The 25,584-nt window shown below is 36.1% G+C and overlaps 5 protein-coding genes across 6 annotated transcripts; 4 read left to right on the forward strand and 1 right to left on the reverse strand.

Moving 5' to 3' along the window:
• Window positions 1-921: 921 nt before the first annotated feature.
• LOC108218068 (uncharacterized) lies at window positions 922-1,722 on the forward strand. The gene has a single exon (XM_017390992.2). It carries the CDS (start codon window positions 1,114-1,116, stop codon window positions 1,585-1,587), a length of 474 nt encoding a protein of 157 aa, XP_017246481.1. The 5' UTR covers window positions 922-1,113; the 3' UTR covers window positions 1,588-1,722.
• A 1,425-nt stretch (window positions 1,723-3,147) lies between these two features.
• On the forward strand, window positions 3,148-3,618 carry LOC108217455 (uncharacterized). Its single transcript, XM_017390287.1, has one exon. The coding sequence runs from the start codon at window positions 3,148-3,150 to the stop codon at window positions 3,616-3,618; it is 471 nt and encodes a 156-aa protein (XP_017245776.1).
• Window positions 3,619-6,173: 2,555 nt separating this feature from the next.
• LOC108217456 (uncharacterized) lies at window positions 6,174-6,647 on the forward strand. Its single transcript, XM_017390288.1, has one exon. It carries the CDS (start codon window positions 6,174-6,176, stop codon window positions 6,645-6,647), a length of 474 nt encoding a protein of 157 aa, XP_017245777.1.
• Window positions 6,648-8,508: 1,861 nt separating this feature from the next.
• LOC108217458 (uncharacterized) lies at window positions 8,509-8,982 on the forward strand. Its single transcript, XM_017390289.1, has one exon. It carries the CDS (start codon window positions 8,509-8,511, stop codon window positions 8,980-8,982), a length of 474 nt encoding a protein of 157 aa, XP_017245778.1.
• Window positions 8,983-9,780: 798 nt separating this feature from the next.
• LOC108218770 (heme-binding-like protein At3g10130, chloroplastic) lies at window positions 9,781-25,037 on the reverse strand. 2 transcript variants are annotated; one of them, XM_017391865.2, is made up of 8 exons: window positions 24,726-25,037; window positions 24,528-24,614; window positions 24,160-24,230; window positions 23,661-23,762; window positions 23,473-23,577; window positions 10,696-10,831; window positions 10,308-10,417; window positions 9,781-9,997 (listed from the first exon to the last, which is right to left on the reverse strand). In XM_017391865.2, the coding sequence occupies exons 1-8, from the start codon at window positions 24,934-24,936 to the stop codon at window positions 9,923-9,925; spliced, it is 897 nt and encodes a 298-aa protein (XP_017247354.1). In that variant the 5' UTR covers window positions 24,937-25,037; the 3' UTR covers window positions 9,781-9,922. The 2 variants fall into 2 exon arrangements, with proteins under 2 accessions (XP_017247354.1, XP_063947402.1); XM_064091332.1 differs by having other exon boundaries at window positions 24,720-25,014.
• Between the last annotated feature and the right edge of the window lie 547 nt (window positions 25,038-25,584).

A 25,584-nucleotide genomic window follows, 5' to 3' on the forward strand; every position in this document is an offset into this window, starting at 1 on the left:
ATGTGTGTTCGAGCATAGCTTTTTTCATTCCGTCCGTGTCTGCAATTCTCAGAATCTGAATGCTTTATTATGATTATCTAAATAAACAAGAGGACTTAATATCAGATATAAGTGACGTATTACACATTTACCACCAAATACTTTTGACGAGGATCACTGCTAGCTAATGATTCAGTAACTACGCAAATGTGCATATGCATGCTCAGATACCTAGCTCCCAGTTGCCTTTCTTTTTTTAACAGCTGAATGTTTTTCATTCTGATGAAAAGCCGGCGACAAGTAGCCCAAAAGATAATTAAAATATTTAATCCAAAGAATCATCAGCTACAAAAGATTATGGTAGAATACATAATGCAATTAATGGTCTTCTTCAATTTTCCCCATTTTCCTAATTATGTTAATGCAGAAGATAGACCTTTTTAGCCATGTCTTGTTCCTGCTAATTAATCAGCGTCTGTTTTCTGCTTGTCATCTACACCATTCAACACATGTTTTGCGCATTTAACACAAGAGGATCACTGTACTCTTTCACCTTCTAGACCAAAGTTGAGAGGAAATCACCTTAATAATGAAAAACAAATACGTAATTAAGCAGAAGGATTACTGTTCCGCTTCTTCACTATGTAAACGCGACAATGAGAAATGGCGTAATATCGTTTTAAAAGTTATGTTTGCATGGAATAGTAGTACCAGTCAGGTAGTACATATTGGAGTAGGACACATTTAATTGATTACTCAGTAAAATAAATTCAAATACAGCCAGCTAGTTATGAGAAATAAATTTACATGCATTGTGCAGACTTATCACATTATCCTCGTTGGTCCACTACCGGTATGTTAGACTTGGAGGCTTGTAAATAGTACTGTACAATCCAAACATGTCAGTCGCATTTCAACAATGAAACCGTCAAGATAATGGGGCCTTAACCATATATGCATATGGTCATTTGGTTCAATGTCTACATTTGAAGGGTGATCCTAAGCATCCCCCTATAAGTACAACAGAATTGTCTACTTGAAAACATCAACCAAATCAACATCTTCTTTCTAGCTCTTTATTTTGTTTAACTACCAAAAAATTCTTCTTTAGCAAAGAACTCTAGCACAATTAATATGGGAAATTGCTTTGCTCTGCAAGAAAAGTTTGTCCAGGTCATGAAAACGGATGGGAAGATCCTTGAATATAGAGCCCCTTTGCAAGTAAATCAAGTTCTGTCGGAATATCCTGGTCATGCAGTGTCTCTGACACCTCTGGTGACCCAATGGCTCCAGGCGGATGCCAAAATGCGTGCAGGTCATGTTTACTATCTTTTACCACTCCCGGTTCCTTCACTGGAACTCGACAAGAACTATTCAAACACAAAGGAAGTAGCAGAACAGGAGAATCGTGGCGTTGTGAGGATTAAGCTGCTTGTTAGAAAGCAAGACCTGGAGGAGATGCTAGACCAAGGAGGATCAGTTGAAGAACTGATTTTGCAACTTCAGAACAATCAGTTGGTCCGTTCATTCAAAAACTTGGACATCGATGCTAGTAGAAATTCCACAGGATGGAAGCCAGTATTGCCAAGTATACCTGAAGCTTGCTAGTTTCGTTGTAAAACTTATACATCTCAAGGACTAGAAGAGGCATAGAGCGTAGAGGATTACTGTTATGGCTTAATTGATTACTCTATTTTTGACTGAATTTAGTTTACTTGCTTAATGAAATAGGTTTCCAATTAATTACAGCCAGCACATATAACTACATATATAAACTGCATATTCGTTTCTCAAACTCAACAACACGCTGCATACAAACATAAACATCCTAAATAGTGGACTATTTACATCTTTTTCTCCAATAGGTTGCTACCTAAAATGCCACAGCAGCTTGTCTGCATAAATATTTGTTGTTACATACATCTTATTTGTATAAACAACAAACCAGAAATATATTTGGAGGGTACTGTAATGCCTCAGTGATCAAAAGGAAATTAATGTCGATGATTATGGTCACACGATTATTATAGATACAGAATAACCTGAAATGGAAGACTTATAAACTATGATATGTCATAGTTTATTCATTCTGAAAAAGAAAAAAAAAAATTATTGAGTGGATAAAGATAATGAAATGGTCATTTCATTTTACATATATGCCACATATATAACTGTGCACACTTCAAGTCTGCATAACCCTCTGTGTTCGAGCATAGCTTTTTTCATTCCCGTGTCTGCATTATCAGAATTTGAATGCTTCTTTATGATCATCGAAACAAGAGGGATTTTTATCCAATACAACGTATTTACCACCAAATAATTTCGAGGAACATCACTCACTAGTAGCTTATGATTCAGTAACTACGCTACTGAGAATGCATGGATACCTCATACCTCCCAGTCGCATTTCCCATATTAACAGCTGAATCTTTTTCCTTCCAGTGATTTAAACATATTTAATCAAAAGAATAAACAACAGAAGTCTACGCTAAATTACATGATGCAATTGTTCTTCTTTAGTTTTCCCCACTTTCATTATGTTTATGCAGAAACTAGACCTTAGCCATGTCTTGATTCTGCCAATTAATTAATTAATTAATTAGCAGCTGTTTTTTGCTTGTCTACACTATTCAACACATGTTTTGCACATTTAACACAGGAGGATCCCTGTATTTATTTACCTTCTAGACCAAATTTGAAATGAAATCACCTTAATACGTAGTAAAGCAGATGAATTACTGTTCCTGACGAGTCGCGTTTGCATAAAATAGTTGTATTAGCCAGGTAATTAATACATATTTAATTATATTACTCAGCACATCAGTAAAAGTAAATTAAGATAAAGCCGGCCAGTCATCAGAAATAAATTACATGCATTGTGCAGACTTATCACATTATCCTCGTTGGTCCACTACTAATATGTTGGACTTGGAGGTTTGTAAATAGTACAATCCAAACATGTCAGTCTCATTTCAACGAGGAAACTGTCAGGATTATGCATATGCTCATTTGGTTCTGTGTGACTGTGTCTACATTGGAAGGGTGATCCTAAACCTCTCCTATAAGTACAACAGAAATGTTCACTTCAAAACATCAACCAAAGCACATCTGTTTTCTAGCTCTCTGTCTTGTTAAACTACCGCAGAATTCTTCAACTTCAACACAACTATGGGAAATTGCTTGGCGCTACAAGAAAAGTTTGTCCAGGTTGTGAAAACGGACGGGAAAATCCTTGAATATAGAGCCCCTTTGAAAGTACATCAAGTTCTGTCGGAATATCCTGGTCATGAAATATCTCTGACACCTCTGGTGATCCGACGGCTCCAGGCGGATGCCAATATGCGTGCAGGTCATGTTTACTATCTTTTACCACTCTCGGTTCCTTCACTGGAACTCAACCAGTATTCAAACACAAAAGAAGTATCCGAACAGGAAAATCATGGCGTTGTGAGGATCAAGCTGCTTATTAGAAAGCAAGACCTGGAGGAGATGCTAGGCCAAGGAGGACCAGTTGAACAACTGATTTTGCAACTTCAAAACAAACAGTTGGTCCGTTCATTCAAAAATTTGGAGAGTGATGCTAGTAAAAATTTCACAGGATGGAAGCCAGTATTGCCAACTATACCTGAAGCTTGCTAGTTTTGTTCCTAAGCTTTCTGCATCTTAAGAACTAGAAGAGGCATAGAGCGTAGAGATTACTGTAATGGCTTAATAGATTAGTCTATATACCCGACTGAAGTAGTGAAGTTATTCAATATTGTACTTGCTCCGATATATGTCAAATTGAAAGTCTTGGTTGTTAAATGTAAACTACTGCAGAATATAACTACATAATCTGCATTTTCATTCCACAAACTTAACAATACACCGATTAAAAACATAAAACATCCTGAATAGTGGCCCAGACAAGACAAAGAATAAAAGAAAATAAAAATTTGATCTGATACGAAGTCTATGCACACATTCCTAATTATATTCAATAGCTTAAACTTGTTCACCAAAGTCATCTAGCCACATTGAGCACGCTTGGACTCGGAATTGATAATTATGTGCCCTAGCTTTCACCTGATCAATTCTCACCATCCACAATTTTATTATATATTTGCACTAACGAGCAGGTCTAATCGTATTCAAGCGTGCATGGATGCCTATCTTTATTGTTTGCCCACATTCACCACGTTTTAAACCACCCAGGGCACTAACTACAAACTTTATCACTCACTCGTTTAAGAAAAATTTACAATCAAAGTAAAATATATATTTATTTATTATCCCAGGAGAGAAAGAAGTTAAATTGACTTGATCAATCCTAGAATGAAATTGATCTCACTAAGCAAATCTAATTCTATAAACAATATTGTAATGGCAGATGTCGCACAGGATCGAGGATAGACAAAAGGTGTTTGATTCTATAATGGCAGCCAAGTCCAACACCACCAAAAAAGTATATAGAGAAATGTCCGGTATATATTACTGCCGCCTTAGGAGCCTTAAAGTTTGCAGTAAACAAACAACGATACAATGTGTCCTGTGGCTGTGGCTGTGGCTATGCCTAGCAATGTCAAAACACTGTCCAGACTGGGATCTAGGGTTCTTCTACCATCTAAGTATAAAATATGTAATAATTATATATGCTGACAGCATTTTTTTTATCAGCAGGATAAAGATAATGAAATATATATGTCTCCATTCTCATAGTAAGTTAAATTTTTATTTGCTTTAAAACATAGTATGTGTTTCAGCATAGGGTTTTATATCAATCTGGCCACTCATTACGTCAAAATATCTCACTTGACCCACCCATTTCATTGGCGGCTCATTTTAGCCACTATAAACAATATATATATCATTTTACCCATATTACTATTCATATCTTTTTACTTCATCATTTATAAAAAATTAACCGTTTGTTTTTTTACTACGAAACCACTTCGAGTACCTTCATAATTGTCTCTAGTATTTACCAAAATAATTTGGGAATTAATAAAGAAACATAGCTATATAGTTAAAAAAAATATTTAGCTATAAATATATATTTATGTGATCACCTAACTATTTTGCTTTAGAAATTCTTAATTTATTTTGATAAATACTAGATACAATTATGAAGGTACTTAAAGTGGTTTGGTAGTAAAAAAATAAATGGTTGATTTTTGGTAAATGATTAAGCAAAGAGATATGAATAGTGATGTGGGCAAAATGATATATATTTGGTTTACCGTGGCTTAAACGAGTTCCCGATGAGATGAGTGGGTCAAGTGAGATATTTTGACGAAATTGGTAGCCAGTTTGATATATAACCCTTTCAGAGCATATGTATGTCTAATTCGACAAGTTTCCTTCCCCCCATAATTTGAATGTTTTATTATTATCTTCTAAAAAATAGGGAATTTTCAGCTGAATGTTTTCCTTCCGACATGAGTAAAAAATATCTAATCAAAAGAATCAACATTAACAAGAAATCGGTTAGAGAATTCATAGTGCAATTGGCTTCTTTAATTTTCCCCAGTTCCATTATGATTATGCAGAAAATAGACCTTCAGCGGAATGTCTTATTCTCCCCAGGAGCTGCATGTGTTCTTGTTTACGCTCTTCAACACATGTTTTGCATATTTAACACAAGAGGATCACTGTACTTCCTTTTACTTTTGAACCAAATTTGAAACGAAAACACTTTAATAATGAAAAACAAATACGCAATTAAGCAGAAGAATTACTGTTCCTGTTCTTCATCACGTAAACACGTACGACAATGAGAAATGGCATGATAACGTTTTAAGTGTTATGTTTGCATGAAAAAGTAGTATTAGTCGCGTAATTCAGACTGGATTAGGACATAATTAATTAATTATATTACTCAGCGCATCAGTAAAAACAAATTAAGATACTGGCTAACAGTCATAACTAAATTATCATGCATTGTGCAGACTTATCACATTATCCTCGTTGGTCCACTACTAATATGTTGGACTTGCAGGTTTGTAAATAGCACAATTAATCTGAACATGTCAGTCTCGTATCAACGAGGAAAGTGTCAGGAATATCAGCAACACTGGGGCCTAATTTTCAAGGGTGATGCTAAAAATCCCCTATAAGTACAACAGAATTTTACACTTGAAAACATCAACCAAGCCTTAACATCTGTTTTCTAGCTCTCTATCTTGTTAAACTACCACAGAATTTTTAACGCAACTATGGGAAATTGCTTAGCTCTAAGAGAAAAGTTTGTCCAGGTCACAAAAATGGACGGTAAGATCCTTGAATATAAGGCACCTTTGAAAGTACATCAAGTTATGTCGGATTATCCCGGCCATGGAATATCTCAGACACTTTCGATGACCCAACACCTCCTGCCTGATGCTAATATGCATGCAGGTCGTGTTTACTATCTTTTACCACTCCCAGTTCCTTCACTGGAACTTGACAAGAAGTATTCAAACACAAAGGAAGTAGCGGAACAGGAAAATCATGGAGTTGTGAGGATTAAGCTGCTAATTAGGAAGCAAGACTTGGAGAAGATGCTAGGCCAAGGAGGATCAGTTGAAGAACTGATTTTGCAACTTCAAAACAAACAGTTGGTCCGTTCATTCAAAAGATTGGACAGTGATGCTAGTAAAAATTCTACAGGATGGAAGCCAGTATTGCCAAGTATACCTGAAGCCTACTAGTTTTGTTCCTAAACTTTCCACATTTGAGAACTAGAAGAGGCATAGAGTGTAGAAATTACTGTTATGGCTTAATAGATTATCTAATTCGTTCTGAAGATATTCAATAAATTTTACTTGCTCCAATAGGTTGCCAATTAATTATAGCCAGCACATATATGTTGAAGATTCAGTAAAACTGATGAACTAGACTTTCATGTGTGCATATCCACTTTCATCTTAGTTTTTATTCCTAAGCCAAAAACTGAAAGAAGCGACTAATCTTGTTCTTCCAAATGATAAGGTGTTTTCAAGAGTACCTAAAGCAGATTCGACCAAGCTCCCTATTTCATGGTAAAATATACTCCTAATAGAATTGATTGAAGACAAACAGATGTTAATAAGTTACACACTAACAATTCAGTTTGAAATTTCTTGGGGCTTTGAACATAAGTACAGTTCAAGCCAGCAGAATGATAGTGGAAGAGATGTCCTATCAGTGGTCTAGGCAAGAGGGACAATAGAAGAAAGGAAAATGATTGGAAATGATAGACGAGAAAGGTAATACATTTTAAAGAGATGAAATCGAAAAGGCATCACCCATCCTAATGCTACAGTATGCCAAAACACAATTTAGGGAGATTATCACCCCTATCCCAATACGTTTGAGACTGAGAAACCAATATACCAGATAAAGTAGATTCACAATAACCATATATGTTATACTATTTGCGGATACTGAGATGTCAGTCAAAGATAATTAACTACTTATCAAACTTTCAAAAGTATCCTTTTATACTAAAGTTTCATTCTCATTTCAGCTTTTATATATGTAAATGAAAAACAGCAGTTACTTGTAGAAACATTAGCTTCCCCTATATTCCTTGTAATGCCAAGCTTAGCTCGATTAATTAAAGATATCAAAAAACTTACAGGTCAAAATTATATACTCAATTAATGTCGATCAAATATTGTGTCAATTTCTGTGGCTAAAGACACAACTATGTGTATCTGCATACATGGTTGCCTCCTAGTTGCCATTCTCTAATTTGTTACTGAATGTCTATGACAAGTTGACAGAATGCTAATTCAGATAATAATTAAAAAAGAATCAACAACTAATAGCAATAATACAATAGAGAATGCAATTACCTTCTCTAATTTTCCTCACATCCATTGTATTTGTGCAAAAAATAGACCGTCAACCATGTCTTATTTCTGCTCTGCAGCTGTTTTCTGCTTGTTCACACCCTTGGGCACATGTTTTGTGTATTTAACACAAGATAATTAGTATAATGTTTTACTTTCACAGCAAATATGACATGAAATCACTTTATTAAAGATAAACTGACAAGTATTAAGCTGAAGAATCACTGTTTGAGGATAATGAGAAATGGAAGAATAACGTTTTCAGTGTTATGTTTGCATATAGTCAAGCTTTTACTTTACTTACCATTTAAATAATTCAAATTGCAGTAGCATTCATTTAATTACATTACTTAGCACATCACTAATCAGTAACACAAAGGTAAAGCCAGCCACTAATCAGAAATAAATTACTTGCATTCTGCACGCTTATCACACTACCCTCGTTGATCCACTACTAGTATGTTGGACTCGCAGGTCTGTAAATAGCACAGTTCCGAAACATGTTATTTTATCAACGAGGAAAGTGTCAGGACAATCAAGAACACTGGGGCCTGAAGACAATATAGCATGTGGTCATTTGGTTTTTCCACTAATTTCAAGGGGAATTTCCTAAACATCTCCTATAAATATAACAGAATTGTCCACTTTAAATCATCAACCAAACATCAACATCTGTTTTGCATTTCTCTATCTATACAAACTACAACAGAATTCTTTTTAGATTTTTTTCAAAACAATGGGGAATTGTTTAGCTCTACAAGATAATTTAGTCCAGGTCATGAAAATGGATGGGAAGATCCTTGAATACAAAGCACCATTGAAAGTGCATCAAGTTCTGGCAGAATATTCTGGCCAAGCAATATCTCGGACACTTCTGGGGCCTCAACACCTCAGGCCAGATGCTGACTTGTGTGCTGGGCAATTTTACTATCTTTTACCAGTCCCAGTACCTTCACTGGAACTTGACAAGGAATATTCAAACACAAAGGAAGTTGCAGGGAAGGAAAACCATGCAGTTGTGAGGATTAAGCTAGTAGTTAGAAAGCACGACCTGGAGGAGATGTTAAGCAAAGGAGGAACGATTGAAGACATGATTTTGCAGCTCCAAAATGAACAACTGGTCGATTCATTCAAAAATTTGAACAGTGATGCCGCTAAAAATTCTAAGGGATGGAAGCCAGTATTGGCAAGTATACCTGAAGCTTGCTAGATTTGTTCTAAAACTTCTACATCTTAAAAACTAGAAGAGGCATAGAGCGTACAAAATTACTGTTATGGCATATCTAGACAACACATGATGCATATCTATCATTTTCTTTAGCTTCGTTTCATTAATTAGCGAAAACCTGAATGAGTTGCCTGAAATCTTGTTGTTTATAACGATATGCCAGCAATTAACGACAAACAGATATTTAAAGGTTCACTAACAACTCAATATGTAGCTTATTGGGTCTTTAGCATAAGTATGGTTTAAACCAATAGGACGATAGAGGCAGGGATGTCCTATCAGTTTAGGCAAGACAAACATTGGAAGAAAGGGAAAAAAGGATCCATTAGATGAGAAATGTAAGAGACAAATAGATGAAATCAAAATGCCATCATCCAGGATACAATATAATTTTTCCTCACACTATAACGTGGATCGGAAGTTGTGTGAAGCATCAGTAATTTACAAATTCAGTATCTATTTCCAAAAGCTTTAATAGCGTGATGTACTGTCCTGATTAATAACAGGAGGTAACTAATATCGGTGGTTAGCTCTTTTTTTATATGAACGAGGGAAGCTATTTACAAAGCCAAAAAGAATTATCAAAAACATACAAATGCTCTTTACGTTATTTATTTAATTAATGCAACAGAAGTCGCATTTGTTTAATTTAGCTAACCAAATGCATATTAGGCATGAACCGTAAACTAAGCTTTTCTCCAATGTCAGCAGAAGTTCAGCTGAAAGATTAAATATCTGCATTTAAAAAAGAGAACAGATATGTATATATAAACTGGTCACTATAACAGATATTAACAATCAAAGTATTTACAATTTTTTACATAATTGCATTGTACTGGACAGTCACTATCTTGTTTTACTAGTTTTACAGTGGTGAAAGACTAGTCCTGAATCCAACCTGCTGATCCTTGCATAAGATGGATTATTCTTCTCTCCTTTCAACTTCTAGAGCAATCTCATTGCGACGTGCAAATGGAAGTGTAAACGGTGGATTGTACTGCAGTCAGTATTTGAAAGGAGACATTATGATTCCAGCACACAATTTGGGCTACTTTAATTGCTTAGATCTATTCCCTGATAATTATTTCTAAATAAAAAAAATCAACTAGATTTGAAAGAATAAATTTTTTATACAACACATTTTTATATTCTGTGTCATATTTTGCAGAATACCAAACTAGTCAGTAGTAAATCTTTATCCCACGCTTAGTTATAAGTTGTAGCCAAGTGTCCCCAGTACTAATTTTCACAGAATGCCCAGCATTAGGATTTTTATTTCATACTTTATTATAATTTGTCTACTTTACCTGTGCAACTTCGACTGGTGAACCAATCTTTACATGGAATTGAGTGTCATTCTTTAGTGCTTTTCGAAGGGCAGCTTCACGCTTTTGCACTTCTTCATCAGTTACGAAACCTAAATAAAAAAAGTATTAAGTCATAAAGGTACAGGTACAGTAATTTAGGATTCTCTGAAAAACAAGTTTATAAATGCTTGAACAATCCCCTGACTATAAACATATTTCCAAATCTTATTAGCAGAAGTGCATAACTAATATTGTATATATACCAGAAAAACACATCTTTGTGCAGAATGGGAAGTCAGAATATTTATAGTTATATCTGCTACTACCATCTTAATTGTAAGATCTTGTAGAAGTGAAAGCAGTTATCATACAATAGTTGGGAGGGGACCTGAAAAAGCAGCAACTGCCACAATTTTGCTTGGCACCTCTTTGATAGCCACTGATGGATCTTTGGGCAATGGCAAGCTGGAACCATACTTTGAGGGCATGACAAAAGACATCTGCCACTTGTCATCGTCTTCCAGCTAAAAAAAATTATAATCAAATAAATTTAATGTACACATCAACGAAAGCAGGACTAAATAAAAATTAACTAGATCTGGACATACAAACATTCATATACTAGATAATATTCTGGCCAAAAAGTTTTTAGTTAACTGTACAGAATTGTATATCAAACTAGCATCAACAAAAATAAAAACTGAACTAGCTGTTGGTTTTTATGACCTGACAAATTTATTGTAGTTGTTATTTCTAGTTTCACAAGATTAGCCTCATTATGTAGGTGTTTGTACCTGCAGACCGTATTTGAGATTAGTATGCAGTTTCTGTAGTTCTGTTTTGCAGTAGTTTACATATAAAAACCAACAACTGTAGATGCTCTAGATGCAATAAATAATCATTCTGTTTCACTGGAAGTACATAATCAGGGATATGATTTATTTGAGTACAATGGATTATGTCAGGACTTAAGGGGCAGCGAAGCCGAGTGTCATGAGTTTAAATGCTTGCAAGTTAGAAGTAGGTTTATTCTGAAGCATAGGTTCGAATATAGATGTTAGATATAATTGATGATTACTAATGTTCTTAAGGTTTGTTTTAGAACAGGAATCATCAGAGTTTAAACTGGAGTCTGATCAGAGTTTAGTAAAGTCTGACAGAGTTTGATAAAGTCTGATCAGAGTTTACATAGTCAAGACTCGACAGAGTTTACACGTGGAAAAAGCTCAGAAGCGGATATACTTCAAGGAAGGATAGAAGCGGAGGAGTGATTTGCTGACTATGGAAACTAAACAGAAAACTGGAGCAATCTTTGATTGATAGATTTATTAGCTGATTTATAGGATATCAAATCAGAGATTGATTTTGTAACTGTGTCTATATAAACACAGATTAGGGTTACTCTATATGAGTTGAGTTATCGAGTATATTGTTAAGAACCCTAGCAGCTCTTGGTGATAGAGTATAAATCACTGAGAGAGTTTTTGTAACCATTAAGTTTTGTGAATATAAGAGTTTACTGCTTTCGATCTCTTATATTGTCATACTGTATTACATATTGTGATCACTATATTATATATATATAGTGAATTAATAGGACCTAACAAGTGGTATCAGAGCCAGCTCTGTTAAGATTACTACAGTGAGATCTTAAACACAATCATGTCTGAAAAATCACAAGCTTCATCCTTTAGAGTTCCAATCCTTAAGGCATCTGAATATCCAGTCTGGAAAGAGAGAATGATAATATTCTTAGACTCTGTTGATCCAGAATATCTTGACAGGATCTTTGATGGACCACATATGCCCACCAAGCTCTCTGTTGGGCTTGCTGATGAACCTCAGAAGATGGTTCCAAAAGAAAAGAAAGATTATACCCCTGAGGACATCCTGTCAATTAGTAAAGACTCAAAGGTGAAACACCTTTTGCACAGTGCCCTTGACAATGCAATGTCTAATAGGGTAATTGGGTGCAAAACTGCTAAACAAATCTGGGATGCTCTGGAAACCAGATGTCAAGGAACTCAGGCCATTAAGAAAAACAGAAAAACAATCCTTACACAGGAGTATGAGCACTTTGACTCAAAATCTGGTGAGTCTCTGACAGATCTGTATGACAGATTTGTCAAACTGTTGAATGACTTATCTCTGGTAGACAAGGAATATGATCTTGAAGACTCAAATCTCAAATTCCTTCTGGCTCTTCCTGAAAAATGGGATTTGAAAGTCACCACAATAAGAGACAATCTTGATCTTGGAGAAATGTCTCTTGATGATGTTTATGGAAGACTGAAGACTCATGAACTTGAAATGGAGCAAATGAGCAAACGTCATGGAGGAAAATCAAAGTCTGTTGCTCTGAAAGTTCAAGAAGAAGCTGCTAAGAGCAAAGGAAAAGCTCATGTCACAAAGTCTGACATTGAGTCATCAAACTCTGATGACTCAAACTCTGATGTTCCCTCAGACTCTGAAGAAAGTGATGATGAGATGATGCAGTTAGCAGCATTGATGGTAAAAAGCTTCAAGAAGTTGGCCTACAAAAAGTTCAACAAAGGCAAAAGTTTTTCAAGGAAAGACAGAAACTCTGACAGAGTTTATGACAAGAAGAACTTTAAGAAGAATGAGGGCAAAGAAGGAAAAGCTGGAAAAGCTGACAAGTATACCTGTTTCAACTGTGGTGAAAAGGGACACTTTGCATCTGAATGCAAGAAAGCCAAGAAGGAAAAAGAAAAGGCCTTTATCACCAAGAAAGGAAACTGGACAGATACTTCTGATTCAGAAGAAGAAGTCAATTATGCTCTGATGGCAAACACTGACAACAACTCTGAATCTCCTGCTAAGGTACCTCATTCTACTCTTGCCTTTGATACTGAAGATATAACTGAGTTAAGATTGTTTCTTAAAACTTTGCATACCAGCTTTAGAGATCAGACTTTAGAAAATGAAAGATTAAAATCTGAAACTCTAAGTGTAAAGAAAAGGAATGATTATCTAGAAAAAGAATTAGTTCAGATGTTGGAAGTTCAGAAAGAAAGAGATGATGCTGTCATTGTCAAAGATGAATTATTAAAGAGGTATGCATCTCTTCAATCAGAACTTGCTAAGGAAAGGGAAATTATTAAAACATGGACTAATTCAGGCAAAATTACTCAGGATATCTTAGGTAGTGGAAACTGGAAGAAGGGACTAGGTTACACTGATAACTCAGAAGCTGAGTCATCAAAAATAGAGTTTATTAAAACTCAAAAACCTAAGGTTAAACCTGTTAAATTTGTTGTTGAATCCTCTAAGCCTAAAAAATGTAGATCAAAATCAGAGATTAACAACAATTTAAAATCTGAAAAGCCCAAACAGGTTAACATAGGACTGATGACTCAGAAACAGCTTAAACATAAGCTTAAAGAGGTAAAGTCTGATGACAGAAACAAGGAGCCTAGGAAAAATAGAAATGGCAAAATTGGCATAGACAAGAGTAATAACTACATGCCTGTTCCAAATGCACCTAGGAAGACATGCCATAACTGTGGTAATACTAATCATCTTGCTAATTTTTGCAGGAAGAACAAGGACATTAACTCTTTACCTACAAAGTCTGGAGTTAGAAAAAGTAGTATTAGATATAAACCACAAGATCCTTGTTTTCATTGTGGTAGTTTATGGCATTTTATTTATACTTGCAAAGAATATCATAGTTTGTATTATGATTATTATCAATTGAAACCTTCTTTAAAGGTTAATAAAAACTTTACAAGTACAAACTCTGTTTCCAGTACAAACTCTGTTGCAAAGTCTGTTAGCTCAAACTCTGATAATAATACCGCTGCAAAAGCTAACAAACTTAATAAGGCCAAGGGATCCAAGCAAGTCTGGGTCCTTAAAACTAACAACTAGTGGTCTTTATGATTGCAGGGCAACAGGAAGAACATCCTAGTCTTGGACAGTGGATGTTCAGGACACATGACTGGAAATAAGACCCTGCTGTCAGAGTTTGTGGAGAAGGCTGGCCCAAGTGTTTCTTATGGAGATGGCAACATAGGAAGGACTCTGGGATATGGCAAAATCAATCTTGGAAATGTCATCATATCAAATGTAGCTCTTGTTCAAGGGCTAAAACACAATTTACTCTCTGTCAGTCAAATCTGTGACAGAGGATATCATGTTGATTTCTATAAAGAACACAGTGAGATAGTAAGCAAGTCAACAGGCAAAGTGGCAGTGATCGCTCACAGACATGGGAATATTTATGAAATCCACTTGCCTACAAACTCTGAAGGAAAAGCAATCTGCTTGTCTACAAGGATCTCTGCAGAAGAAAGTTGGAAGTGGCATAAGAAGCTCTCACACCTAAACTTCAACTCCATAAATGAGCTTATAAAGAAAAAGCTTGTGAGAGGACTCCCTGAATCACTACTTACATCTGATGGATTATGTGATTCATGTCAAAAGGCCAAGCAGAGAAAGACATCCTTCAAGAGTAAGACTGAATTCTCAATAAAGAAACCATATCATCTTCTACATGTTGATCTATTTGGACCAGTTAATGTACCATCCATTGCAAGGAAGAAATATGCTCTTGTCATTGTTGATGAGTATACCAGATACACTTGGGTATATTTTCTTCACTCTAAAGATGAAACAGCCTTGCATCTGATGGATCATGTGACACAACTGGACCATGGATCTGAAGACAAAGTGAAGATCATTAGAAGTGATAATGGAACTGAGTTCAGAAATTCAACAATGGAAGAGTTCTGCAAAGAAAGAGGTGTAGTGCAACAATTCTCTGCACCTGGTACACCACAGCAAAATGGTGTAGTTGAAAGGAAAAACAGGACTCTTATAGAAGCTGCCAGAACTATGCTTGATGAGGCTAAATTGCCTACTTATTTCTGGGCAGAAGCTGTTCAAACAGCCTGTTTCACTCAAAATGCAACCTTGATTAATAAGCATGGCAAGACCCCATATGAGATGGTGAAGAAAAAGAAGCCAAATCTGAAGTATTTTCATATATTTGGGTGCAAATGCTTTGTCTTGAAGACTCATCCAGAACAGCTTACCAAGTTTGATCTAAAAGCTGATGAAGGCATCTTTGTAGGTTATCCTCTGATAACAAAGGCCTTCAGAGTCTACAATCTAAGAACCAAGGTGATCATGGAATCCATACATGTGTCATTTGATGACAAGAAAATCATGGGCTTAACTGATATGGATGATCATGAAGAACTGCATTTTGAAAATGAAGAAATATTCTCTGATTCGATAAACTCTGATGAGCAGTCAAACTCTGACTGTGAAAAAGATACAGCAAACTCTGATGAAAACTTACAAGTTCATGATGATGGAGCACTTGCTGAGGGGGAGCATCAGAATGTTTCAGACTCTACCCAAGATTCCTCAGAGAATGCTGACTCAAACTCATCAGAGAATACTGATTCAAACTCTGATAGCACAAATACAGGGGGAGCTACAGAGAATAATCAACAGAATCAAGAGAGCATGGATCAAGGGGGAGGATCCAATGATGAAAATGGTCAACTTCCACATGCTAGGAAGTGGACAAAATCTCACACACCTGATATAATAATTGGAAATCCAGAAGCAGGTGTGCAAACAAGGACAGCTACAGCAAATGAGTGTTTACATCATTGCTTTCTGTCTCAAACTGAACCAAAGAAAGTGGAGGAAGCTCTTCAAGATCCTGATTGGATTCAAGCAATGCAAGAAGAGTTAAATGAATTTGAAAGAAATAAAGTCTGGACCCTAGTACCAAGACCTAAAGACAGATCCATAGTTGGTGCAAAATGGGTGTTTAGAAACAAAACTGACAGTGAGGGTGTCATTACAAGGAATAAAGCAAGGCTTGTGGCAAAAGGGTATTCACAACAGGAAGGTATTGATTATGATGAGACATTTGCTCCAGTTGCAAGATTGGAGGCAATTAGAATCTTTCTGGCCTATGCTGCACACAAGAAATTCAAAGTATTTCAGATGGATGTCAAAAGTGCTTTTCTAAATGGGAAACTGGATGAAGAGGTATATGTTGAACAACCTCCAGGTTTTGTGGATCCAAAACATCCAGACTATGTCTACAGGTTGGACAAAGCACTTTATGGACTAAAGCAGGCTCCAAGGGCATGGTATGAAACTCTAGCTCAATTTCTTCTTGAAAGTGGATTTACTAGAGGTACCATAGATAAAACTCTGTTTTATTTGAATCATGGCAATGATCTGCTTTTAGTTCAAATCTATGTTGATGACATTATTTTTGGCTCCACTAATGCTAAACTCTGTCAAAGATTTGCCAAGCTCATGCAGTCCAGGTATCAAATGAGCATGATGGGGGAACTCAGTTATTTTCTGGGTTTACAAGTTAAACAGACTGAAGATGGGATTTTTATAAATCAAGCCAAGTATACCAGAAATCTCTTAAAGAAATTTGGTATGCAAGACAGTTCAGCTGCAACTACTCCTATGGCAACAGCAACCAAACTAGACAAAGATACTGGTGCATCAGTGGATATCACAAACTATAGAGGCATGATTGGATCTCTGCTTTATCTGACTGCAAGTAGACCAGACATCATGTATGCCACATGTCTATGTGCAAGATTTCAGGCAGATCCAAGAGAGCCTCATCTGATTGCAGTAAAGAGGATATTCAGATATCTCAAGGGAACCACATCATTGGGATTATGGTATCCTAGAGAATCAGATTTTAGTCTAATTGGATACTCTGATGCAGATTTTGCAGGTTGCAAAATTGACAGAAAAAGCACAAGTGGGAGTTGTCAATTTCTAGGTGGAAGACTAGTTTCTTGGTACAGCAAGAAGCAGAAGTCTATTTCAACATCAACAGCAGAGTCAGAGTATATAGCTGCAGGCAGTTGCTGTGCTCAGATTCTTTGGATGAAGAATCAACTGTTGGACTATGGGTTAGCCTTTTCTAAAATTCCTATTTATTGTGATAACCAAAGTGCTATTGCTATGACAGGAAATCCAGTTCAACATTCTCTGACAAAGCACATCAGTATAAGATATCATTTTATAAGGGAGCATGTGGAGGAAGGAACCATTGAACTTCACTTTGTTCCCACAGAACAGCAGCTAGCAGACATATTCACCAAACCACTAAGTGAAGCAACCTTCACTAGACTGGTGAATGAGCTAGGAATGATATCAGGAACTGAGTAAACATACTGGTCAGATCTTTCAAATTACCATATGCATTGCTCACAAATTTGCCATGCTATACTCTGATTGTTAAAATCTGATGACTTTCTCTGATGATATACTCTGTGTGCCATACTCTGATGATATTCTCTGATCGTCATTCTCTGACGATATTCTCTGATGATTGCAAACTCTGAATCTTGATTAATGATTTCATTTTTATTTCTCTGAGAAAACAACCTGTGAAGATATTATGAAGCATGATATGAATTAGTAATCATAAATCTCAGTTCAGTTCCTTAATCTTGATCTCAATTTTGTGCTACTACTTAACACTATATGCATATTGACATCATTGAGACTCTATTATTTCACATATCTTAATTATAAGTGAGACTGACTAATTTGCATTTTCTCTCAGTAAATTAGACAGTGATTATAAACTCTGATGATATATACACCCCTGCAAATAAGCATGGTACTCCTTTGAGATCTTAGATGTCTATATGACAGTGACTGGGAAGACCCAAACACTTACTGGTATTAAGTAATTGCCAAGATCTTATAATCTATGGTGACCAGTCACAATCTCTGATTACTGGAGAAATACTGTTGCACAATAATATTTAAAGGTCGTGATTCATTTACACTGAAAAGCGTCCTTGAGAAAAAAAAAAAAAAAAAAAAAAGGGTTAATTTATTTTACTTTTCTCCATCAGAGTATGCCTATTGTCTATGTCTTGAGAGTTTAAATAAATTATTCCTGCCTACCTTATAATTACGAAATTGTGAAATTCCCTAGTCTCTGATCTCATATGTTCAATCACACACATAATTTCACAAGCACATTATTGAGCTATAGATTTTATGACAAACTCTGATTTTCTGATGAATTTTCTAAAAATCATGTCTTTATTCTGAGGTACTTAGAAATTTTATTTTCTTTGATGTAAATCTCAGAGTTTAAAATTCGAGAGACTTAATCTTGATTTTTCTTAAATCTTGTACATTTCAGGAGTACAAATATTCAGAGAATATGAAGGGAGTATTTCAAACGGATGTATTGTTAGTGGGTTTACATGAAAAACATTTTAATAGGAGAACGTGTAATCAGCATTTATAACTGCACTGTTTTACTGCGCTCATAATGATTACTTTCTTTTCTCCATGCCATTAACTCTCGTCCACCAGTTAAAAACTGACAGGTGTCCATGTGAACAAAGAGACATGCGTGTACAGCTACACAAAATCTGAAGGGTTTATCACATCAGATTTTATTGCTCATTATTCTCTTATACACTCAATCTCTACACACACTCTCTTCACAAACTCTTACTCTCTTCTCTCTGAAATTCAAATTTTCTCACAAACATTTTCTCAAACACCTTTCTCTACTCACAAACTCTGTTATAATGGCCACTACAACATTCATCTTTGCAGGTGTGGAATTTGTCACCAATAACCATGCTGCTATCCTAAACACTGCTGACGCTCCACGGGATTATCATCCTATGCAGCAATTTCTGGCACAAAGTACCATTGCTACCGCTCTCACAGCTCCTGCCAGACTCTCAGGAAGCCAGATCATAAACTTCTGGAGGACAGGTAAGTATGACAATGGTGGTGAAGATGGATCACCATCGATTGTGTTTTCATATGAAGGAGAGGAGTATTTTGTTACTCCAGCCACAGTCAGAACTGCTTTCAATTTGCCAGAGCTGGACACTGCTTATATCACAAATGGGGATGCAAATCTGAGAACAATGATGACTGATTTGGGCTACAGTGAATCGCTTGACAAATTGGGGCAACTAAAGCGCCCAGGGCTCAGAAGAGAATGGAGTTTCTTTTTCGACTGCATCACCAGGGCATTTCAAAAGAAGTCTACAAACTGGGATGCCATTCCAATGGACATGCTGCAGATTGGGTATTCTCTGATCTACTCTACTCATTTTGATTTTGGTAGATTAGTTCTTAGAAATATTGGTGAAAGAATGCATGAGAATAGAAATGTCATATATTTCTCAAGATTCTGTCAATTATTGTTTAATGCTACTGTTGGAGAGGTAGATTTTGATGTTGATGATGAGATCAAGCCATTCAGGCTTCATAAAAGAGTGTTTAAGGACCTCATCTCCAAGGATGAGAAGTATCCAATGCAAAGACCTCTTTTAATTCCAGCTCAAGTTAGAGCTAGGATGGATATGCCCCCAGTACACCAACAACCACAACCACAACAACCTCAACCTCCAGTCTCTCCTACAAACCCCAAACAACCCAGAACTTCTGCATCCAAGTCCAAAAGGGGTGCAAAGTCTGATGCAGCCCCTTCTACTGCAAAAAGAACAAGAACCTCTGTTGCCACACATGTTCTGAAACCAAACACTGATGAGTCAGTAAACTCTGAGGCTCAAATAAACTCTGAGGCTCAAGTAAACTCTGAGGCTCAAGTAAACTCTGAGGCTCACTTAAACTCTGAAGCTCTAAACTCTGAAGCTGCTACTCCTCAAAAGCAGAAGAAAAGAAGAAGACTGGTTGCAGCATATGAATATGATGATCTTGAACCTGTACATGCTGTAAACTCTGAATCTACTCCTACAACAGCCTCTGAACCTGTTCAAGCAAGTCCTCAAAAGCCAGCTCGATTCAAAAGAAGGGCTCACAAGCCTGCAAGAGCGAAAATCCCAGAAACTGACATCACAGACTTCACTGTTGAGGAAGACCAAACACCATCTACCACACTACCAGAAACTTCTCAAGCTCTGATGGTGCTTCCTATCACAGCTGTTCCTTTGCAATCTCCTACAGCATCTTCTACTTCATCTGAGGTAGATGAAGAAATTGTTTGCAAGGAACCTACCACAACTGAAGCTGGAGCAAATATGGCTAATCTTCATACTCCAGTATCTGATCATGGACCTTCTACTCAAATTCCTACTTCTCCAATGAAAATTCCAGAAGGTGCCATAGTTCATGATACAGCTCCAGACAACTACAGGTCTGATGTAGTTGATGAATCTGACAGGGTAGCTATGGAAGCTCTACAATCTCTTGCTCAGACTGGTGAAGAGACTATCAAATCACAGTCTGAAGCTAAAGGAAAATCTGCTCAAGACAGTGTGGAGAAAGTTGCTGATCCTGTTCCTGATGCTGCCAAAGCAAACTCTGAGGCTGATACTGAGGATGATGATAGTTCCTCTGAAAATGATGGAGCTCCTTTGACTCAACAAAAGTGGGAGTCTACTAGCCAGTACAATGCCAGGCTACAAACTCTGAACACAGACTCTGAGCCACTTCCCAGGGATCTTCAAGTTGATCCTCCAAATGAAGTATGGGATAAACTCTGGTTGAGTCACCAGCATTCCTTGGAAACACCTAAAGCTGAAGAGTTCTTATCTATGGCAGAACAGAAAATTACAAACTCTGATGTTATGTCAAGCCTCAAGGGCACAATTCTATATCTGAAGACATTTCATCCTGCTCATGCCCAGACATCTAAATCAATAGATGGTCTAAGAACAGAGGTGGCAAAAGTCAAGGAGACAAATGAACTGGAAAAGAAGAGGACCATCAATCCTATGAAAGAAAATGTACAGAAGCTGGTGACTGCACATGAATCTCTGGACCAAAGGATGACCATGATTGAATCAAATCAAGAGAAGATGTCCAAACAGCTTGAAGCCATCCAATCTTCACTTTCTCTGATCACATCCATACTGATTCCTGATGAGGATGATGTCAAAAAGGGGGAGAGAGTAGCTCAAGTCAAATGCAAATCTACTACTCAAACTCTGAAGAGAAAGAAGAAGGATGATGATGATGATATTGATGATTTCACCAAGCACAAGAGATTTCAAGCAAGGACTGGTGGAAGAGTTTCAAACTCTGACAGTCAGAAACAATCTAAGCAAAGCACAAAGTCTGGTCCAACTCACAACATCACATCTGGATCTAATCAAAGACCAGTGACTGGATCAGACAAACCCATGACTGATGAAGAGCTTGCTAGATTGGTTTTTGAACAAGAAAATCCAGAAGCAAATTTGGATTTGGAGTTGATTGCTGCAGAGGAAACTGAGCTGAAAAAGGAACATATTGAAGCCATAAACTCTGGAAAGATCCAAAAGCCTGCAAAGTCAACTACCAAGCCAAAAGAAAAAGGAATACTGATCAAGGAATCTACTGTGGCTGATCAGAGTTTACCAGTCAAAAAGGTATACTCTGAAGATGAATACACCTCCAAGGGTAAAAGCAAAGTAGATGAAAATCTGGAGAAAGGCTGGGAAAAGAAGAAGCCTACAACCTCTGACAAGGATCAAGTTGTGAAGGAAAAGGAAACAGAAGCTGCAATCTCTGACAAAGCTCATGTTGCAGAACCTCAAAAAGAAAGATTGACCTCTGACACAGCTCAAGTCAATAAGGAAGCAACGAAAGACACAGTCTCTGACAAAGCTCAAGCTGTGTTCAAACCAACAACTACTCCACTGGCTGGATTTGCAAAGCCTACTCTGATGACTGAAATAAGTTTTGAAAAAGGCTCAATTAAACCATTTTCTCATCAAAAGGCAGGAAGAGATAAAGGAGGGCTGGGATCCAAATATGAAAAATTTGATCAGAATATAGGATCAAGACCAGATGACCCCTCATCTCTCTGTGCTCCCAAGACTGGAGTTTTGCAAGACAGAATGGACAAACTTGATTCAGTCCAGTTGGTAAAAAATGACAGAGGAGATAATATCCTTATCTACTTCATGTCTGATGGAACAGTGTTTAGAGTACTTGAAGCAGATCTATATGCTAAACACTGGGAAGAATTGAGATATGTATCATACATATTTCAAGTAAAGAACAAGTCAGGACAACACATCTCCAACCTGCTAAAAGATCAAATCAGAAGAAAGATGGGGATTACAGGAAACAAAAATGCTGGACCTTTCATTCCTAAATACCTCAATCATAAAGGACAGCTGGTGGAGATGAAGAAAAATTCAGCAAAGATTGAAACAATAGGTGGAATCAGAACTCTTGCATTTAATGAAGAGTCTGATAAAGCTTACAATATCAGGCTGGATAGGGACTTGAAGAAGAACAAGATTTATGATCTCAGAGCTGCAATTTATCAAACTGGAGTTTCAGATCCAGAGCTGAGAGAGATCAAGAGACAAATGATTGCAGTGCTTGAAGAAGCTGAGAAAGAACTCCTCAGAGAGTATCTAAAGACAGCAAATGGAATCTATGCAGCTAAGGAGTAAAGTATCTGTAAGTTTTAAAAGTTTTCTGTTATATAGTTAAACTCTGTTGCATTTGACTTAAATGTTTTGACATCATCAATTATCTGTTAACTTGCACATAACTTATTCATGCACAAGTTGGGGGAGATTGTTAGATATAATTGATGATTACTAATGTTCTTAAGGTTTGTTTTAGAACAGGAATCATCAGAGTTTAAACTGGAGTCTGATCAGAGTTTAGTAAAGTCTGACAGAGTTTGATAAAGTCTGATCAGAGTTTACATAGTCAAGACTCGACAGAGTTTACACGTGGAAAAAGCTCAGAAGCGGATATACTTCAAGGAAGGATAGAAGCGGAGGAGTGATTTGCTGACTATGGAAACTAAACAGAAAACTGGAGCAATCTTTGATTGATAGATTTATTAGCTGATTTATAGGATATCAAATCAGAGATTGATTTTGTAACTGTGTCTATATAAACACAGATTAGGGTTACTCTATATGAGTTGAGTTATCGAGTATATTGTTAAGAACCCTAGCAGCTCTTGGTGATAGAGTATAAATCACTGAGAGAGTTTTTGTAACCATTAAGTTTTGTGAATATAAGAGTTTACTGCTTTCGATCTCTTATATTGTCATACTGTATTACATATTGTGATCACTATATTATATATATATAGTGAATTAATAGGACCTAACAATAGATTTAACCCCATGGATAAAAAAGGACCAAAAGGCAAAATGACCAAATAATTTAATCGTACCTTTTTCGTTACTACAGGAGTTGTCATTTCCATTTTCTCTCCTTCGGACTGCGTCCTGCGAGTATAAACAGGTGTAGTCATCTCCATACTCTCCTCTCTTGTATTCTGCAAGATCAGCAGTATATCTTATGCTAACGAGATTGATAGGCCTTCATTTTCTCAGTAATAATTACAAAGATAATCAATACCTTACCAAACAGGTATCCAGCCAACACATTGAATGATTGAGATGCTCCATTAAGATCAAATCCATTCTTCCCAGGCATAGTTGTCTCCGCGACATAGTAAGGCTGTTTCACAGTCATAAGTTTATTCTTCTTACATAATTCTGTGTTTGAGATGGACACAGTTGGATTGTAAACAGTAATAGTTACTCGCTATAATTTATAGCTTTTGTCAGATTATCACTGATTTGATTAGGACATTGTCAAAACTGATCCTTGTGAATATTAGTTGTTGATAATTATATGAATATGAATATCATATGAAAAAAACACTGATTTTGATTTTGACTTTGCAAGAGGGCTAGACAGCCTCGCCAATTATAATTACTTTTTCTGATTACCACAAAGTTTATTCATTGGGTATGCAGGACATGGCTGTGATGGAATGCACAAGTTATCAAATTATATGTACCAAAACTTGAAATGGTAGAACATAAAACAGTCCATGAGGAATGATTCATGCCTCAGTTAGTCGTATCTCATACTGATCTGTGCGGCTCAAAACCTGGAATTTCACGGTTTCAAGATCTGGAACTGCAGAACAAAACCAAAATTGACTAAAGTACACAGAGATGTGATAAAAAAACAAAAACATGTTCATTGTTCAGAGGAAAATCCTTATGTCCTAAAATATCAATTGTTAGCACTTCTTCATTCTTTTCTAGTCTCCAATATATTACAAAACTGTTTTTGGTATTGAGGATTGATACAGTCACTATTCCTACGGTCACTATTCCTATATTAACTTCAATTTCTCCTATTTTATGGAAAAGAAATGAATAAACCATCAAATCAATATAGTTCACTTATCACTGAATTGTGTAATATTACCTGACATAAGAGCTTCCTCAAAGTTGCGGGGCTCAAATCTGCGAGGAAACAAGTATTTGGAGGTCTCCGTTGCCACATCCATCAAGACTATATATTCAAAACACTCTTAGAAACTAAAACACATATTTCAAACCAAGAAACAAAAATAAAATATAAATTAGTAATTTAATAAGAATGGAAAAAGGTATGAACATTTACGTCGCTGCGAAAGAGAAGAAGTTTGAGAAGCGAGAGCCAGTACGAGAGAGAATCGAGCATCGAATGCAGAAGAGCCTTTTCTCTGCGGAGCAGAAGCAGCAGCAGTTAATGTCGAAGCTCTCTCACTCATTGCCTTCACAGTTGAACACAATTTACGACTCCGGTGATAAGCCGGTTGAGTGATCACGCAAGGACTGTATGCACTCATCATCAAATTCTTGAATTTTGCCTCTTTGCTTTGTTCTGAATTAAGCTCTCATAAATACATTTATTCTGGTGCATACATAAACGCACACCGTGTATTCCAGCTATCCTTTCAAAAAGTTACTGGCCGTTGGGATTTTGAAGATTTTTGTTCATTCGTGAAATCTCATGTATTCAATTGGTATTGTTTGAAATTTATTAAAATCTTGTGTTATTCAATTAAAATTTTAAATTATATTATAAAATTTAGTATTATTTTAAATTATGTTTTAAAATTTGATGGTATTTAATTGGGATTATTTAAAATTTGATGAAGATTTTTTGAATTTAATAAAATGATAGAATTTGTGGATTTTTTTGGTGTATTTTAAGTTTTTTGAAATAATGGGATTTTGAAGTATTGTGCTTAAATTCTATCTGCAATATTTTATCAAAAATTCATATAAAATCAAAATCACGTACAATCCATTAAAATCCATTATTAATTAAAATCAATTTATTAAAATCTCAATCGAATACAGCCCTCTTAACTTATTTAACAAAATTAAAAAATTATGTATTAATTACTTTCTGATAATTGTAAATTTTAAAATTACTGTATGCTGTTAGTTGAATAATCGTCCATTTTTATCCTTATTTATTATTATCATCTCTT

This window comes from Daucus carota, chromosome 4, assembly GCF_001625215.2.
Source record: "Daucus carota subsp. sativus chromosome 4, DH1 v3.0, whole genome shotgun sequence".
In the NCBI taxonomy this organism is placed as follows: Eukaryota; Viridiplantae; Streptophyta; class Magnoliopsida; order Apiales; family Apiaceae; genus Daucus; species Daucus carota.

Excerpts from the sequence above, each read along its gene's own strand:
- LOC108217455 (XM_017390287.1), top strand. The coding sequence starts at position 3,148 with ATGGGAAATTGCTTGGCGCTACAAGAAAAGTTTGTCCAGGTTGTGAAA.
- LOC108218068 (XM_017390992.2), top strand. The coding sequence starts at position 1,114 with ATGGGAAATTGCTTTGCTCTGCAAGAAAAGTTTGTCCAGGTCATGAAA.
- LOC108217456 (XM_017390288.1), top strand. The coding sequence starts at position 6,174 with ATGGGAAATTGCTTAGCTCTAAGAGAAAAGTTTGTCCAGGTCACAAAA.
- LOC108217458 (XM_017390289.1), top strand. The coding sequence starts at position 8,509 with ATGGGGAATTGTTTAGCTCTACAAGATAATTTAGTCCAGGTCATGAAA.
- LOC108218770 (XM_064091332.1), bottom strand. The coding sequence starts at position 24,936 with ATGATGAGTGCATACAGTCCTTGCGTGATCACTCAACCGGCTTATCAC. Across the intron at positions 24,231-24,527 it reads TGAGGAAGCTCTTATGTCAG|TTCCAGATCTTGAAACCGTG; the intron begins GTAATATTACAC and ends TTTGTTCTGCAG. Across the intron at positions 23,763-24,159 it reads ATGAGATACGACTAACTGAG|CCTTACTATGTCGCGGAGAC; the intron begins GCATGAATCATT and ends ACTGTGAAACAG.